Source organism: Arabidopsis lyrata (assembly GCF_000004255.2).
Source record: "Arabidopsis lyrata subsp. lyrata unplaced genomic scaffold ARALYscaffold_3, whole genome shotgun sequence".
NCBI lineage: Eukaryota > Viridiplantae > Streptophyta > Magnoliopsida > Brassicales > Brassicaceae > Arabidopsis > Arabidopsis lyrata.
In genome coordinates this window covers 2,025,106-2,040,813 of record NW_003302553.1, presented here as the reverse complement: position 1 = coordinate 2,040,813, position 15,708 = coordinate 2,025,106, and the positions used below count along the sequence as shown (strand labels likewise).

The 15,708-nt window shown below is 34.1% G+C and overlaps 3 protein-coding genes across 4 annotated transcripts; all 3 read right to left on the bottom strand.

Annotated features, from left to right (window-relative positions):
* Positions 1-163: 163 nt before the first annotated feature.
* On the bottom strand, positions 164-5,819 carry LOC9318479 (acyl-CoA-binding domain-containing protein 4). Of its 2 annotated transcripts, none has more exons than XM_021032247.1 (18): positions 5,462-5,819; positions 4,776-4,846; positions 4,279-4,342; positions 4,115-4,186; positions 3,806-4,000; positions 3,628-3,705; positions 3,395-3,505; positions 3,140-3,206; positions 2,974-3,035; positions 2,577-2,716; positions 2,274-2,400; positions 2,080-2,194; positions 1,843-1,931; positions 1,607-1,690; positions 1,342-1,524; positions 1,053-1,199; positions 830-889; positions 164-583 (listed from the first exon to the last, which is right to left on the bottom strand). In XM_021032247.1, exons 1-18 carry the CDS (start codon positions 5,618-5,620, stop codon positions 398-400), a joined length of 2,010 nt encoding a protein of 669 aa, XP_020887906.1. In that variant the 5' UTR covers positions 5,621-5,819; the 3' UTR covers positions 164-397. The 2 variants fall into 2 exon arrangements, with proteins under 2 accessions (XP_020887906.1, XP_020887907.1); XM_021032248.1 differs by having other exon boundaries at positions 3,806-3,997; positions 5,462-5,717.
* Positions 5,820-8,306: 2,487 nt separating this feature from the next.
* Positions 8,307-9,895, bottom strand: LOC9318477 (psbP domain-containing protein 7, chloroplastic). The gene is made up of 3 exons (XM_002882364.2): positions 9,469-9,895; positions 9,163-9,373; positions 8,307-8,701 (listed from the first exon to the last, which is right to left on the bottom strand). The coding sequence occupies exons 1-3, from the start codon at positions 9,782-9,784 to the stop codon at positions 8,389-8,391; spliced, it is 840 nt and encodes a 279-aa protein (XP_002882410.2). The 5' UTR covers positions 9,785-9,895; the 3' UTR covers positions 8,307-8,388.
* Positions 9,896-10,474: 579 nt separating this feature from the next.
* Positions 10,475-14,915, bottom strand: LOC9320577 (sugar transporter ERD6-like 12). The gene is made up of 17 exons (XM_021033421.1): positions 14,675-14,915; positions 14,042-14,104; positions 13,696-13,785; positions 13,514-13,573; positions 13,316-13,381; positions 13,155-13,220; positions 12,986-13,061; positions 12,820-12,884; positions 12,631-12,723; positions 12,380-12,460; positions 12,181-12,265; positions 12,046-12,089; positions 11,857-11,919; positions 11,549-11,662; positions 11,207-11,266; positions 10,971-11,085; positions 10,475-10,742 (listed from the first exon to the last, which is right to left on the bottom strand). Exons 1-17 carry the CDS (start codon positions 14,801-14,803, stop codon positions 10,624-10,626), a joined length of 1,389 nt encoding a protein of 462 aa, XP_020889080.1. The 5' UTR covers positions 14,804-14,915; the 3' UTR covers positions 10,475-10,623.
* Between the last annotated feature and the right edge of the window lie 793 nt (positions 14,916-15,708).

The following is a 15,708-nucleotide window of genomic DNA, read 5'->3' as shown; positions in this document are numbered from 1 at the left end:
AGGTAAATTTATTTTACTAGAGTATGATTTCGTTTTTGGTTTACGAGTCTCTTTTTTTTTTTTTTTTTTTGAACAAAGTTGGTTTACGAGTCTCTATGCATACAAAACTCTTTAAACATAAGAAAATTATTATATAATAATTTTGTCTGACACTCCCCAAACAAATATTTCAAAAAAGTTAACGAATATTCTGGTGAACCACTTGTATAACAGAGAACAAAGCTAAACATCGATAGTAATCAAAGCTCAAAAAAAAACTGGTATGGAAATATCTTTTTGGACGAAGAAACAATGTGAGGGACTCAGACAAAAATACTATATATATATATATATATATATTTCTTTACTGAAAGCAATGATCGACCTGAGGAAAATGGCAATACCGGACCAAAAGTGATCAAGGCGAATCATCATCCTTTTCCTGAGGGCTTCCAGCGAGCCAGCCCCATACGCCACCCGAGCTCTGTCGTTTAGCGTTCATTGCAGCTTGTTCTGAGGCTGCCTTTTGACGCTGCAGGAGTTCGAGTTCCTTTTGTAGTGTTTCCAATGTTTGAAGCTTTTGTCTTAGCTCTGCAACATCAACCTGCAGATTCAAAGAAAGTGACCCAATTAGATTTGCTCTGTTTTTGTTTTTATGACGTGATGAAGCTTATCAATAAATGACAGAGAGATATGTGATAGATCCGGTGGTTACAATGGATGTATGTTCTAATCAAAGATTCCTATTCATCCTGGAATATGAGTATATGTAGTCATTAAATCACGGGTTTCACGAGATTCCAACTTCTGTAGGTTATGGTACAAAAGAGATGTGGCTACGGTTTAGTACCTCCAGTTTGAAACACCTTGATTGTTCGGCTGCAAGTTGGCCACGAACAGATTGAAGTTCCTACAAAATGTCAGTACAAAGTTAGGTATATCGTATCAGAGGAAAAATTCCGAGACTTCCACATGTTAAATGGAAGACTTTGCTGCAACCAGTCTTTATGAACAATTGGTTCACCAATTTATTCATGTCGGCTTCTGTTTTAAGAAGGTGATAATATTAGTACCTTGTACAAATCTGTGTTTCGTAATTCTGCTTCTCCTAACTCTTGCCTTAGTTGGAGAGTCTGCATCCTCTCTTTGTTCAGTGATGCCTCCAGCTCTTCCTTCTCAGATTTAATAGTCGCAATAATGCGTTCGCTGTTTCCTTCAACCTGGGGATTCATCACCCAAAACAAAATAAGAGCGAGAGAAGGTGATGATCCGGACTAAGGTAACTATATTCTGTGTCGATACAATCACTACCACATCATATATGCATAAGATGCAAGGAGGGAAATTTTGGCAAGAAGATACCTTTGATCCAGGGTTAACATTGTCCATGACAATTTCCCGTACTCTGCCTTCTTGGCTCACCTCAACCTCAGACTCAATGTCTCTGGTCGTGGCGTTATTAACAGCAGAAAGACTACCTGGCAAAGGCGCTTCCAGAGTCTTTGTTTGCAATGTTGATTTGTGGCTTGGTTTAAGAAGATTAATCTAAGGCCAAATAAGAATTAGAAGCAGAACTAAATGAAAAATCAAGAGAACTGAACTTATGGGTTTAGATCACAGTCCCTACTTCGTTGTTGTAACGTCCATTGTATCCACCAAAAGCGACTAGTACATCTTCACCATTGTATGAACTCACCACTAAACTTAATCCCTGTCAGTAGCAAAGGAAAGGAGGATGAAATGAAATATACAAGACTGATTTTTTTCAAAATTCTTGAAAATACTGCTACAGTGTTTCAGGAATGTTAAGGTGAAATTACTATTTGTATAGTTATCATGGATAAAGTCTGTTTATTTAAGTACCTCGCTAGCAAGAGGTACACGTCCTTGAACTGAAGCAACTACCGACCATGAAAGAGTTGACATGTTTAGTACAACACTCTCCGATGCCCCTGCAGTAATTTATCACAAAATCAGTCACCACACACAAAAAAAAAAAGCAAAGCGAATATCTTTTTTCCCCAGAAAAGGTTCAAGGGGGTGATAAACAAAAAGGTTGGGAAGAGAAGAGAAGTTCCAAGGAAAAGTGTATTAACATACCACTCTTGTTATCACCGCCACCAACAATAAACCAGTTCTCCCCAATTGTCACGCCAGCATGTCCAGCTCTTGGAGTTGGTGCATCACCTTGTTGTGCTGGTCTTGACCACTCCATCTATATGTGACAATTATATCAGTCGCTGACAAAGCATGTTTGAGAGCATCTGAAAGATTAGACTCTTAGCTTAACTTACAGTCTGCAAATCAAGGACATGCAGGTCATCGAAACAGGTTGCATGTGATCCCCCACCAAAGATAAGAAGGTAACGTTCTGCATGCACTGCAGCAGCATGATCAGACCTCGGAGATGGAGATACACCCCTGCAATTTGACACCAGTTTCAATCCTGAATTGCTAATCTTTCAATAACGACTAAGATACTAAAGGAGATAGGTGGTCGATTTCTAACATATTCATATTCTGGTTATATATCTAATCTTAAATGGGTTTGACTTCTTCGAAAGAGAACAAAATGCAGAAACATCATAAAATCTTACACAGCATCTATCTCATCCCAGGTCATCGTGTCTAGGTCAAGTATATGCAAATCGTTCAGAAGTGATCTCTTTGCATCTTGCCCGCCAAATATCACCAAGGTTTTACCCACCAATGTAACTGACTGGCCTCCACGTGAAACCTGAAAACAAGAGATAATGATAAGAAAGTCTCAATTTAAGTAACCAAACTGCATATTTGACTTCCAAATTAGCAAGGAATTATGGATTTAGATGCAACCTAACCATGAAGATATTATGAGAGGGTAAGGAAAGAAAAAAAACTTTTCTTTTTTTGTCTTTTGACGGCCAAAAAATTAATTGTTTATAAAACTGGAATATTTCCATACAAAGGTAACAGGAAAACAATTGAGACAACATGACAGAAGTGAAGATATACCGGTGGTTTTCCATATGTCTGTAACATTGACCATGTACTGGTATGGGGATCAAAGACCTTCACTGTGACAGGAAACAGTAGAAAGTGATATGTAATCATTGAGATTCCAGAAAAATCTTCTAAGATATGGGCAAATAATCGTCTTCAAAGGTATATAAACGCTAACCTTGCATAGATTCTGAGGGATCCTTTGTATGACCACCGATAGAAAGCAGCTTGTTGTCCCATGCTATCTACAAAACAAGCAAAGAAGGTAAGTGAATAATGTATAGCTAGAGTCTTCTTTGTTACAAACTAATTTAGCAAGTGACTTTCATGAAGAGAATACTTTGCTTTAGCTGAAACCCCTCTCCTGAATATTTCTAGGCAGGAAAGCAAAACGAGAATAACCAAAACAAAACGCAAAAGTTAATAAACTTACCAAAGAATGACCAGCACAAGGAGCTAATAATGTTGGAGTTGATGTTTCCTGTGCATCAGTTGCAACCTTGGTTTCAACTCTTGACCAAGTCCAATTTTTTAAATCTAGAACCTGTATACATTCCACAGAAGACATGCTTAGGAACTGTCAACGGGACTGGTATTTCCAAGCTAGAAGCTGAATATCTCAATTATGTAAGCAGCTTATGCTTAAGAATCATATAAGTTGCTTACATGAAGATCACCAAGGTAACGGCCATTGTGATTTCCACCATATATATACATCTTATCTTGAATAACTGCTGCTCCATGCTGAAACAAATATAATAAACAAGACTTAAAAAAAATACAGAAGATACGTGAATGACATGACCTTTTACGTATTTTGCAAAAGAGAGAGAAAATGAATTACCTCGTAACGGGCTTTAGGCCGCTGACCTGATGTTTGGGGTGCAGTCCACTGGTTATATACAGAAACAGTATTTGAGTCTTCTGAGACTACATCTTTATCCTGGGTTTCAGCCAAACGTCCATTCTCAGTAGAAATTGTCTTTGTCTCACCAAATGAGTTCCCATTCTCAACAACAGGCTCATCTTTCGTTCTCTGCTACAGAGAATGAATGCACTAAAAGACTCAAATACTTTTCTTCAACCAAGCAAAAGATATGTGTAATGTTTCCCATGGTTTGGGCATCGAATCCCATGGGATACAAAAACTTACATTAATTTGGACATCTACGACAGGATCTGGAATATCATTAGATGCCCTCGAATACCAACCCGGATCATCTTCCTGGTAGAAATTGAGCAATAGAGAAGAAAGCAAGGTTATGCTCCAGTTAAGTCTTTTGAAAAAAAATAACCATAGACCTCTCTGTCGGTTACCTCCAGAATTTTCACAAAGAGACGCATTGCCTCAATGGAGGGCATGGTTCCGAGCCCCTGCCAACTAAGGAAATATGGAAATGCTTCAGAAAAGTAGCATGTGTTTCTTTGAGGAAAGTTCACTGGGACAACGTTAAAGGCTTATTTTCCTTCAAAAGGATCCTAAGCAGTAACAACCTAAGTAATGTAGACCAAAATATAGGTAAGCATTTAGTTTTTTTTCCCCATGGAATGCACATACAAATCCCGCATTTCTAATTTTCCTCTAGTAGCTTACAATTAGAATACTCCTTTCCCGTATCCCTAATTCGTGAGGCATCTGGATTCTTCCACTCTAGTAATTGATGAAGTCTAAGACATCTCCTAATAATATCAACCATAAAGCATCTTCCTACAAGTATGATTCACAAACGCAAGCATAGAAATAAAAGAACCAGTGATGAACACATTAATGTTAACTATAGATAAGTATTGGCAGACATAGCAGCGAATCTAACCTTCTCCATTTGCTTTGCTCCACTGGTCTCCATGCACTAGGTTTCGGAGTGTTGCATGGTCCTACAGTAGCCTGTTTCAATGTTAAATCCAAGAGATCATCAGCACTGAGCCTATCTATCCCAGGGATGAAAATTAGTTGACTCAACATTTCAATTAGTACAAGAGAAAGTTTATCTGTGTGTTAAGGAACAGCTAGTTTCAGCCCCATGTAACAAATTAGTATGCGACTATACCAATCTTGACTAAGTGAATTAATGGCCAAAAGATGCAGAACAGAGAGAAAAAAAAATTGTTGTGAAAAGGCTAACTTTCTGACATTATAGTCACACAAATCAAGTTACAGAATCGATATAGACCAAGTAAACTACGGTTGAAGGACCGACGATCCCTGAGATCTGATTAATAAAACTGTTTGCAATCAAATCGATGATGAGATCTCGGGCAACATTTTACTGAGCATTTCGAGGATACTAACCAGGATCGAAAATAACGATCAAGGATAGCTAAATCAGACAAGTAAAGTGCGTCATTTCAAAAATCCGATAAGAATTCGGCGAGAGGAATATGAATCGATGAATAAAACAAAGAAATCAACACCCAAACCACCAGATCTCGTGAAATTCAAAACCAAAATACACAATCGTGAGATCAGCAATGGAAGAGATCAGAAATGGAAGTTGCTGACCTGATGGTACAGCGCATACAGAAGTAGTGCAGTATCATCGGAAAATTTCGAGCTGACGTTTTTCGCCGACGAATCAGATCCGTCGAGACCGACGTAAGATGCGGCGGCGTAGAACCTCTTCGGGTAAGCGGGACCAGAGGTTGCCCTAGGCATAGCCATTTGTCTTTCTCTCTGACTTCGACCGCGGATTTGATCGGAGATGGAGAAGCCAAGAAGCAGCGATAGGCGTTTTCTAGTTTCGTTTGTTCAAAGATACAAGTTTATGAGTTTTTACTTTAAAATATTTTAATTTAATTAATTAAAAATTTATTCTCAACATTTAAATATTTAATTAATCAAATCGCTTGGTGCAGTGTTTATATATAGCGGCACGATCAAATAAGACATGATTATGCTCGAAACATTTCTCTTTTTATTGTCACTTTCGTATTTTTGACCTTAATCTTCCACAAAACATGACAATTGAGACTTGGTTAACATTTTGAATTTAAATCTGAATTTTTACAATGTACTTGGTTTGGATCCACATGACATTGTATGTCATTAGTTAAATCAACATAATAGTAGTCTACATATACATTTTTATAGTACTTTTTTGCTTTAATTCTTTTGGATCCGGGTTTGACCCGGGTTTTAGTCTATTCGGATCTTGGATTAGCAATTTAAGGGATGTTGTCTTAATTTCAAACTAATAAATGAAGCCATGTTGTCTTAATATCTTTCATATTAATGACCCTAATAAATAGCCGATTTTAATGGAAAATCGTTTTCATATTTATGCTCATAATAAATATCCAGATTTTAACAATATAACGTATTTATTTTTTTAACAGTATATATATATATATATATATTATGTTAATAAATTTGTTTAATATTCTAATAATAAGCTATGTCATTTTTCTTTTACAATAACAGATTAAATATAGGCAATTGTCCATTTAAATTGCAATAAATTTAAAATCAAAATAACAATCTATATATATATATATTTTTTTGCAGGGGGTTTTTGCTTTTAATAATTTGGATCCGGGTTTTACTCGGTTTTACTATATCTGGATCTTGGATAAGATATTTAAGGAAATCTAAAAAAAATCGTCATTAATGTAGATAATTACACATATATTTCGGTATAAGCATATTCCAAAAATCTCTCCTAAATCAAAGATATTACGTTCAAAAATTGTTGCCAAAAATCTCTCGCTTTCCTTCTAAAATCTCTACCATTGGCTGTCATCCCAACTAATTACTCATAATTATCTTTCCTATATTTCTTTTTTTTTTCGAGATTTGCAAGAAAATTACTCAATTCCAAAAATAAAAGATTTTGAAGATATTGTTACTTGATCAACAAGATTTTAGGAGCTCACTCACCCAAAACCCTATAGTATTCTCAAAACATTATAAATACCTTTCATTAGTCTAATAAAAACTCACCAGTTTTACAGAAAATGAGAAATCGCAGACGTGATGCAATCTGTACGGACTCCGGGAAGAGCTAGGAGATAGTGGTGAACCGTGATCTAAACCTCGCCGACGATGTGAAGATGGTGACGAGGAGGAGATCGTAATTCTTTAGGTTTCGATTAGCAAAACAAGACGATCGGCGATCCAAAGCTCCACCGCCTGAAACGCAACATCGAATTGATCACAGCGAATATCTTCAGATTTCGGATATGCTTTTCCGGTGGTAGCTTCAAAATACACGCCGAGAACTCCTTGATACGCTACACGGAGAGTAGATCCATGCGTTTTGCTGTAGCTTTGAAGAAACAAGGCTCAGATCGACGGAGCCGTTACTGTGACCGTTAACGACGGTGACTTCATCTGCTAAACCACCGATGATTGAGTTTGAACTTTCCGTTTCTAAGTTTTCCATTTTGGGTATATGAAAGAGTTGAATAAACACAATTTGGGCTCTGTAGGTCTTTACAAAATTGGTAGACATGATTCTTTGTTATTGGGTTCTAATACTCTATGTGTTTATTTTTTCATTATGTGAACTAATGAAAGTTGCATACTTAATTTTTTTTTCATGGCAGTTCTAAACATATTATTTTTAATATTTGTGATTATATAACAATAATAGGTTAGTGTTAATTACATGGATCATTAAGGTTTGAATAGTGATAAAATAATTAGAAAATACAAATAAAATAACAAGGCCGGTGCAAAACTATTAATTCAGACCTTAATTATCGGATCAGTTCAAGCTTTAACCCATGTCTTTTTCTGAAATTGCTAAAAATAAGTAATGTTCTCAAATAAATTCAAATATCAAATCTTCATAAATACATTAAATACGTAAGATTTAAAATTATGGAGCAATCTTTTCTAATTAAATTCAAAAATTTCTAATTGATATATTTAAATTTTTTGGCTTTTGTTTGCCCATTTAGCTATGGTTTTTGAGTTTTTATAAAATAGTTTTAAATATTACGGGACGAATTGTATGACACAGGTTTGGTTAGGATTGATATTAATATAAAATTAAAATATCACTAATATATCGCTATAACACATATTAAATCCTCATTTTATTATTTAAAATTTAGCATACGGTATACCGCGGGTAAAATCAGTATAAGACGGGTTAAATCAACATCTTATTCAAAATCATACAATTGAATCTATTGTTTTTATACTACGTCTATCTATAAAATTTCAATTATAGTCACTTTCGTATTTTTGACCTTAATCTTCCACAAAACATGACAGTTGAGACTTGGTTAACATTTTGAATTTAATATCTTAAAACAAAATTTAATAAATTTTTCTAATAAAAATATAGACCCGCGGTGTACCGCGGGTTATAATAGTAGTATGAATTAATTAAGAAAACCAATGAGTTCAGAAACAAATAAGCCTTGCTTTGTTTGTAGTATCTTGTTTCTTTTTGGGTTTTTACAATCTGTTTTCCTTTACATTCAAGAAATGATATTAAACGATTTAGCAGTAGTGTAAATTTCCGATCTCACATCTGACCAAGCTGACTCTGGAGCTTGAGCATTCAGCGTATAAAGCCGGCCACTGTGAGCACAACAAATAGCTACATTATGCCGCCGGAAAAGAGGTGACTCGACTTTAAACTCCAACTCATAGTACTTGAAGTTTCTCTCTGAATCTTGTCTGAGATTTGATTCTAGCAAAGTTCCTTTTAAATCTGTTCGTTGACCAGATCCTGTCACTGTTTTTACTATTGCTTCTCCTACTTCTTTTGGCCCTCCAAACGCTTCGATTCTATACCATAAACAATAAACATTTTCATAAAACAGATTTCGCTTCTTAAAATAAAATGACAATTGTTGTTCGTTTAGTTTGTCTTATCGATACAAAAACATCGATGATCGAAAATCGATCTAGGTGCTACAGAGTTATTATAGATCTTAACACTCCTAGCTAACCGGGTGCCTAGACCAACTTATATGATAGATTCAAAGTTGTAAAGAGAATTATGTATCCACATTGAGATATACTGTTTCAATTCAAACATGTACTAGATGTAGTGTAATAAACAATCTTGAAAATTACAACCTGAAACTAGTTTGACCACTAAAAACAATCGATTTAGTCTTACAATTTTTTTCTCATGATCAATTAGATTTGTTGGCAAGATTTTGTAAACCATATCACCTAGTTGTTACCACAGAACAATGAATGTTTTTCCTATAAGTATATTAAGAATGATGTTTGTTACTTACGAGAAACTGGGAGAGACAGGGGAGACGATAACACTGACATTGAGCTCGCCGGTCGAACCGGGAGGTCCAAATGCAACAACCGGTTCATTAACGTTTTTCCGACGACTGTTTCTTGCCGGAGGAAGGTCTAGCGAATTCTCCCGTTCTGATTTCTCCGCCGCTCTATACAAAAGTGTCTGGTCTCCGACCCACGTAGCCGGATATATAAATTCTGTGATTATAAATAAAAACTTACAAAATTAAAATCATTGATTTATCTTCGAACTAATAATATCTTAAACCGGAGAAATTCGATGACTTACTAACCGAATCCTTCAACCGTATCGATACATCTGCTATATCCTCCAATCGGATAAACGACGTCGAGTTTCAGATTACGGCCAACTTCCGGCGATAAACCAAGTACGAAACTCGTGATTCCTCCGAAATTCGCACCAACCGCAAGAACAGAGGAAGATCCTACACCCAGAAGAAGCCGCCGGTTGAATTTCTCAACCAGCGGAGAAAACTCCTCCGCCGGGGTAGTTTTCCGGTCACCGGAGGGTTGTTGAGCAATCAAAAAGTTGGAAAATCTTGCATTTGTGGGTGATGAGTGTAGAGAGAAGTAAGGTTTCAGAGACATTTCTCGTCTGTTCTTAAGTGAGGTCGTTGAGTGATGCCGTCGAGTCTCTCTTATCACCTGGAGAGTGGAGAGCGAATAATACGACAACGTTTTAAATTCAATTACAAGCGGTGACGTTCAGAAATCAGAACAACAGCCGAACGACGGCGTTTAAAGAATCATTCTCCCTAAAATATAGGAATTATTTTTTAGTACTTCACTATCCTGTAATTTACTTGGAGGCCCTTAATGGTTAAAAACTTTTCAGTATTTCACCAAACTTAATATGAGTACACTTCAACCCAATTTTTTATATTTAGATAAAGTTATTATGTACCAATATGGTTGTGAATTCTTATCGAGACCGATCAATTGGACGTGGAATTGTGCTCAGTGCTCTTCTTAAGAGGTGAAATGAACTTGAGTTTAAAAAATCATTAAATCTTTAAGAAAGATTTTCTAAAAACAGGTTCAATATGGTGATATAAGTAGTTTGTTCTCTTTTAACATATACCACACTATATATTTTTTAGGATCATGTGTATTATAATGATGGAGCTATGAACTCAAAAAAAAAAAAAAAATCAAAAATGATAATAATAGTATACAGATGTTTGATAGTATTTTATATATATATATATATATATATATATATATATATGTGTGTGTGTGTGTGTGTGTCACTGCATAGTATATATGTATACAATAAAATAATCTTCAATGAGTTCAACCAAACAATGGAAACTCTTTAATTATATTGAATTAATCAAATAATTTATGGATACGAATTATGTTGTAGCAAATGATGTAGTGTATATATCCACCTTTAATTAATAATGTATGAATGCTTCCGATGAACCCTAAACATTGACAAAAGACAGCTGGATTTCTTCTAACGTTAATCTTCGAGTCTCCGGCACCAAGCACCATGTGAATACAATTGTTGCTCCACAGATTATAGCGGATATTATAAAAGTCCCTGCAAGTTATTTTTATAAGCACACGATTAGCTATTTATTTTTTTACACGATTAAACAAAAAAAAAATACATGTAAAAGAAAAAAAATTAATTAACATCCTTTAAAAGAAAAAGCATATAAAAGAAAAACTCTAGATGTGTACTTGCATGCATGAAAGATTTTAAACAAAAGACTTGCATGCATGCCTAGGCAGTGATAATATGTGTAATATGTTTGATGTTACTCACCGCTTGGGCTCCAAACCAACATAAAATTGAAACCGTAGTTGGCGATCCAACCAGTGAACCAATTTGCTATGGTCACTAAACTCCCAGCTAATACCTTTATATCCATTGGAAATATCTGCCAATAAAGTAATTAACATAAACATGCATGCAATAATAACAAATGACCATTGGGGTCAAATTATTATAATCCGAATTTTTTTTTTTGTAAAAGAATATATTTGCTCATATGTGCATACCTCAGACATTATAATCCATGGTAACGCCCCCATTCCAATTGCGAACATCATCGTAAACGACTGTTCGAATTATAAATTGTTAATAGCTTGTCACATTTTGAAAACAATTAACAATAATTCAATTATGCATAATACCAAAAAAATAATAATTCAATTATGCATATCTCTGAATTTTTGTGAGTTTGACTTTCACATTTGATCAAATGGTTGCCTATATATATATATCGAGATATTAATGAAACCGAATAACACATCTGAAAGTTGTGTAAAAATATGGTTTGATAGAATTTAGTAATTTACAGATTCTAAATTAGACTGAAAATGAAATAGTGAAAAACTTACCAATATTCCAATGAAACAGAAAATTGGAGTAATTTTTCCAATCCCCGGGACATCTTTAACTCCAAACGCTACTGCCAATGTGATACAGCTTAAACATAACCCAAACGCTGAAGTCTGCAAATTCGATATATTCAATTTATGTTATATCTAACCCCTAAAATTAAATTATAACTTAATTGTAATTGTAATGGTGCCATGAATAATTCACTTTAACCATCATAGATTCATAAATACCTAAATCAAATACAGGAAAATTCGCAATTAATACAACGAAAAAGACTCGACCTAAAAAGTTTAGAAATTCTAACCATAAGAAGTGGGCGTCTCCCCCATCGATCCACGAGGATTAGACCCATTAAAGATTTTGGTACCTATGCATCATCATTAATAAGAAATTGGGGTTAGTATATGAGTATACAATAAATGCAAACATTGTTTTTGTTTTTATTTTTGTCAAATTGCATTTAATATAGAAAAATCTGATAATTTTTACGTACGACGATAAGAGACAACACCATCATCCCAATCCGAGCAGGAAACCCTAGAAAATAAAACCGTTAGTTCTTTTTTTCCTAACTAAATTTAAAACAATTTAATTACATGATAATAAAATAGTAAACAAATCTGATTACCGGCAAGTTTAAATAGAGTGCTTCCGTAAGAACTTATTCCTGCAGTTCCACATAACTGTTGCAGAAGCATCAACCCTATACCGATCTAATTAAACATAATCAACCGAATCCAAATAAATCAAATCATTTATTATTTAGTTATTATATCAAGATCACTTGAATATATTTCATGAATGAATAAACCCTTCTTTTTACTTACTGTAAGTTGATGAGCATATCTCTTTTTGAAAAGACTACGAATGTTGATATTCGAATTTTGCTTCGAAACTTCAACTGAAATCTACAAAATTTAAAACAAATGTAAGTGAGAATTTTTGCTTAGGACTAGTTTTTTTTTTCCTTTCTTAATTTCTTTTTTGGTGAATGAATGATCTACAAGAGTACTACAAGTGATTTAAAAATATGCTAAACATCTATGTTATGGGACTGATGATTTATACTTGTGAGTACCTTGATTTCGCAAGCTTCAGGCACAATATCATATCTTCTTCCTCTTAACTTTTGAAGAACTTCTTCGCATTCTTTATCACGACCTTTTTTCGCCTGTAAATATTATGTTCATACAGTATATGTTATTATTTATTTACAACTATCATGTTCATATATATAAGTTTTTCACGATTGATTTATATGACTAACCAGCCATCTTGGAGACTCAGGTATGAAGAACAAACCAATAACTTGTATCCAACATGGAATACTACCTGGTTAATCAGATATATATTTTAGTTTAGGCAAATAAAATAATTAATCAGGAGAAATAATGAATCTTGAAAAAAACGGATAGTTGATGGGAATGAATCACCGATTATGGCTAAAGTTCTCCATGACAAGAAATTTCCAAAGTAATATACGACTGCAACTCCACAGTTTTGCAAAAGCTGTGAAGTATTGATGTTAGAATTATAAGTCAAATTCATGTATAAATGATAATTATATATGTCTAAACTTCGAGTTTAAATAGGTAAGATCACCTGATTGCTGAATGTAAAAGCCCCTCTTACGTGCTTGGGTGTTATTTCTGCAATATATACAGGAACCTATACAATTTTCAATCCAAGAAAATTAGGAATATTTATGGTTACGACGATAATTGTTTTTTTTTTTTTATCATCTTTCAAAGAAAAAGCTTTACCACGTAGCTAATGAGACCAACTCCAATTCCCACCAAAAATCGCCCCATGTCAAGCCAAATAATATTCTGTGTGTGTCAAAAGAAATTTTAAATAAGAAAATCATGTTTTATCTATATTGCAGTTACTAAAACGGTGATAAAATATTCCATTTTGTTAAACTTGCAAAAATAAAGAAGAATATGAGTTATGGATGGAACCTTAGCTAGTGCAATTGCAAGCCAACCAGTTATGCAGAATAGATCAGCCACCCACAACGTCTAAGAAATATTGTAAGAGAAAGAAACAAACGAGGGTGTAGAAATTTACTTTATAATATTTTCGGGGCATATGACAAAATAAAATAAACATAAGGGTGATTTTAAGAATAATGGATACTTACCATTTTATGACCGAAGGCAGCTGCAGCTTTGGCGCTGAATATTGCACCGATCATTCCTCCAAACGTCGACAACGAACCAAACAGTGAAAACTGTAAAAATAGTTTTTAACAAATTAAAATTAAAATTACATAGTCATCTCTGTAAAAATATGAGCTCGTACAGTAGTCAACTTTTTCTATTTTGTTACCACTAAATAATTTTTCATTTGATAGAAAGCAAAAAAAAAAATCGATGTAACTAGTAGTTTCAACAAAATACGTTTGCGTGTATCCATCCACTTGTAAAATTGGAAGAATTGATTGAAAAAATTGTAACTAAATAAAATGTAATGAAAGTTGGACTTACTTGTGCGAGAGAAAGATCCAAGTCTGACATAATGGAGGACATTGTATCTGCAGTATAACCTATCTGTGAACCATAAGATGATAGAAATAATTAAGTTGTTCTTTCTTTTTTCTCTTTTATTGAACTCTATATAAATGATTAATTTACAAACTCTTATTTTAATACAATTACTTGAATTTTTTTTAACCTTTACTGTGGTTAGAAACTTGAAATTTAAAAGAGATGTCGAGATAAGATATGGTTATAGCTAGCACGACCAATCCAACATTTTCGAGGTCCACAAGATTGAAGATATGAAGAGATAATATATATTATAGATACTATATTATTACCTTTTTCATTTTTTTGTTAATATATATAAACTTTATTTTTATTCGACAATTAAGTATTACAAATCTGAGGCCTGAAATCATGGTTTTCTTTATCTCCGTTAAAATAATTGCTAAACAAGAATTTTGTAATAAAAGATAACAAAGTTTAGTATATAACATTAATGCTAAAGCAAAGAAGTTGGTGGCTTGAATCTTTTGCTTAGCTCTGGACCAGATCCGACTTTGGTTCTAATTAATAAGAACATCTATATGAGAGTGCATAGAGAGATAGATAGAGATAAAGAGAGAGATGGGTACATACGGCAGCGCCAAAGGTGAAGGAGGCAGAGACAATGATGAAGGTGGAGAAGATAAGGAGTGGAGTTGTGTTTGCAGTCTCTTCCTTTTTTGCCAATAATAATCCTTTCTCCATATTTTTCTCTCCTTCCATATTCTTCAATCAACCCCTAATTAAGAACAAGAACAAAGAGAGCAATATTTGCGTGAAGTAGAATGTTTTTTCTTTCTCTTCCCTATGATATATAGACTATAGCTAGTATAATAGCTAGGATTGGTTAACCACAAAGATGGAAAGAAATATCATGCTATGTTGTGTGATGTAGATGCATCTGGTTTTTATTGAGTCTAGGTTCATGTTCATTGTTTTTTTTTTTTTTTGCTAAGAATTCATGTTCATTGTTTGTATCAACCAGCGTACGGTTTATCACATTTTGGTTATTTTTTTCTGGTTTAAAGATCCGGTTTGCGTTGGTTATATGGTATTTAATTCATTCATCTGAATAAGATTCCCCCAACAATAAGGCCGTTAGCCTAAAATCGTCGGTTGCCATTTTCTTCTGTTTCGAATTTATTGACTATAAGACAGAGACATCAATGAGAAAACCGTTGAAGTGGAATATATAAAAAGGTTTAATCATTTTTTCGTAAAGAAGAAAAAAATAAAAGGAGAGAAGAACGGACACGTCATCTTAGTTCGAGACGATCACGAAAGCATAGTACACATGTGGGTGTGGCTCTTGTTAATCAGTGTCTTGAATTAAATTTAGTGATGGTTTATGATGTCGATAGGTTCAATATAAACTAAAGTCGCTAATCAAATTGTAGTTGCGTCAAAAAAAAAAAATCAATTGTAGTTACTTGGACGTTAGATAAAATATAGCCCACAAAACGACATTTGATTCATTGAACCAAGACGCCCCCAAAAAAGAAAAGGTCTAATTAATAGGTAAGATTGGGAAGAAAAGACGTATTGAACTCAAATTAAAAGACGTATTGAACTCCCACCTAATCATCGCATCACTCAATCACTCATCGTCAATTCGTCATGATTGTTAT

What these genes read in the sequence shown, in the direction of transcription:
- LOC9318479 (XM_021032247.1), bottom strand. Translation starts at nt 5,620, where the DNA reads ATGGCTATGCCTAGGGCAACCTCTGGTCCCGCTTACCCGAAGAGGTTC. An exon ending in TGTATGCGCTGTACCATCAG is followed by an intron (nt 4,847 to 5,461) that starts GTCAGCAACTTC and finishes ACATTGAAACAG; the next exon opens with GCTACTGTAGGACCATGCAA. An exon ending in TGGGATGAGATAGATGCTGT is followed by an intron (nt 2,401 to 2,576) that starts GTAAGATTTTAT and finishes GTCAAATTGCAG; the next exon opens with GGGTGTATCTCCATCTCCGA.
- LOC9320577 (XM_021033421.1), bottom strand. Translation starts at nt 14,803, where the DNA reads ATGGAAGGAGAGAAAAATATGGAGAAAGGATTATTATTGGCAAAAAAG. An exon ending in CCTTCACCTTTGGCGCTGCC is followed by an intron (nt 14,105 to 14,674) that starts GTATGTACCCAT and finishes TATGGTTCACAG; the next exon opens with ATAGGTTATACTGCAGATAC. An exon ending in GTTGGTTTGGAGCCCAAGCG is followed by an intron (nt 10,743 to 10,970) that starts GTGAGTAACATC and finishes AATAACTTGCAG; the next exon opens with GGACTTTTATAATATCCGCT.
- LOC9318477 (XM_002882364.2), bottom strand. Translation starts at nt 9,784, where the DNA reads ATGTCTCTGAAACCTTACTTCTCTCTACACTCATCACCCACAAATGCA. An exon ending in CGATACGGTTGAAGGATTCG is followed by an intron (nt 9,374 to 9,468) that starts GTTAGTAAGTCA and finishes TTATAATCACAG; the next exon opens with AATTTATATATCCGGCTACG. An exon ending in CCTGTCTCTCCCAGTTTCTC is followed by an intron (nt 8,702 to 9,162) that starts GTAAGTAACAAA and finishes TTTATGGTATAG; the next exon opens with AATCGAAGCGTTTGGAGGGC.